Below are 1,108 nucleotides of genomic sequence, written 5' to 3'. Positions count from 1 at the left end.
GGTAGAACAAAACTGCGCAACCAAGCCTACAACAATGCCCCCAAAACCCGCACTCTAGATGACTTGGAAGAATGCAACCATGTTCTGCATACCAATTATAGGATTCAAATCTCAGAAACATGGTTATCATACTAAAAAATAGATGGTTCAAAACTCACAAACCTGCAAGAACTTCCGTTTCTGGGACCAGTGTCTTGGAACAGGCACAGTATTCCTGTAGGACTTGAGATATACGAGCAATTTGGGATCAACGGCAGTAGCATCCCAGACCTAGCAAGGGAAACAACCAAGAACGCACATGTTAGATGAAAAGCGCCTTCATGTAACCATACCATAGATAATGTTGACATAGACGGCGCAATAGCATAACAGTTCAACAATTTCAGGCATTGCATCGTGGAGAGTGATTGAAGAAAGAAATCACCTCAACAACATCAGGCTTGTTGCATATCTGCTTCAACTCTGCAATCTTCATCCTCTGCAGCTGCTTCTTTTTTGGGGCATCCTGCTCATGATAATCAACATCGGACCCCTTCTTCTTTGCGGCATCATTAGATGCTTCCTTCTCGTTCCCCTCGCCCTGCCAGCAACAAAACAACCCGTGAGTTTCAGTCCCAATTCCAGTTAAGCCAGAGAACCGATTTGATGTTAGCAGACACCAGCAAACCCTCTCGCTCAAACAACCAAATGAAACCCTACCATAAACCCCACAATTGGTTTCCAGAAAAGGACATGGTAGGAAGGGAGGAAGGGAGGAACCGGATACCTTGGCGGCGGCGGCGGCCGTGAAGCTGAATTTCTCGAAGATGGCCGTGAAGACGCCGAGGAGGGGTTCGTCGACGTCGAGGTCGGCCTTCTCCGGCACGTACTCCACCTCCACCTGCAAGCGCGCGTCAGATACTAACCCTGGCTCTAGGCGCATTGGACAGTTATAAAGTCGACGGCGGGAACTCACCTGGAGGTGGGGGTCGGGACCGGCGTTCTCCCTGGTGCCCTCGCTAACAGCCGCATTGGCGCCCGCGGCCCTGTTCTTCTTGAGCCTGCGGAAGCGGGGGCGGGGGCGGCGTTTCGAGATGGCAGCATCCACGACGGCGGCGGCGGTAGCCAT

General features: G+C 51.4%; 1 protein-coding gene across 1 annotated transcript in view; it reads right to left on the bottom strand.

The window, feature by feature from the left end:
* LOC119315751 (splicing factor 3B subunit 2-like) overlaps window positions 1–1,108 on the bottom strand; it is a 4,476-nt gene extending 3,368 nt beyond the window's left edge. Inside the window, exons 1-4 of the mRNA XM_037590247.1 lie at window positions 956–1,108; window positions 767–880; window positions 425–580; window positions 163–270 (exon numbers count right to left, since the gene is read on the bottom strand). Of these exons, the coding sequence (XP_037446144.1) occupies window positions 163–270; window positions 425–580; window positions 767–880; window positions 956–1,108 (531 nt within the window). The remainder of the gene's footprint in view (window positions 1–162; window positions 271–424; window positions 581–766; window positions 881–955) is intronic.

This window comes from Triticum dicoccoides, chromosome 6A (genome assembly GCF_002162155.2).
Source record: "Triticum dicoccoides isolate Atlit2015 ecotype Zavitan chromosome 6A, WEW_v2.0, whole genome shotgun sequence".
Lineage (NCBI taxonomy): Eukaryota > Viridiplantae > Streptophyta > Magnoliopsida > Poales > Poaceae > Triticum > Triticum dicoccoides.
This window is presented reverse-complemented; position numbering and strand designations above follow the sequence as displayed.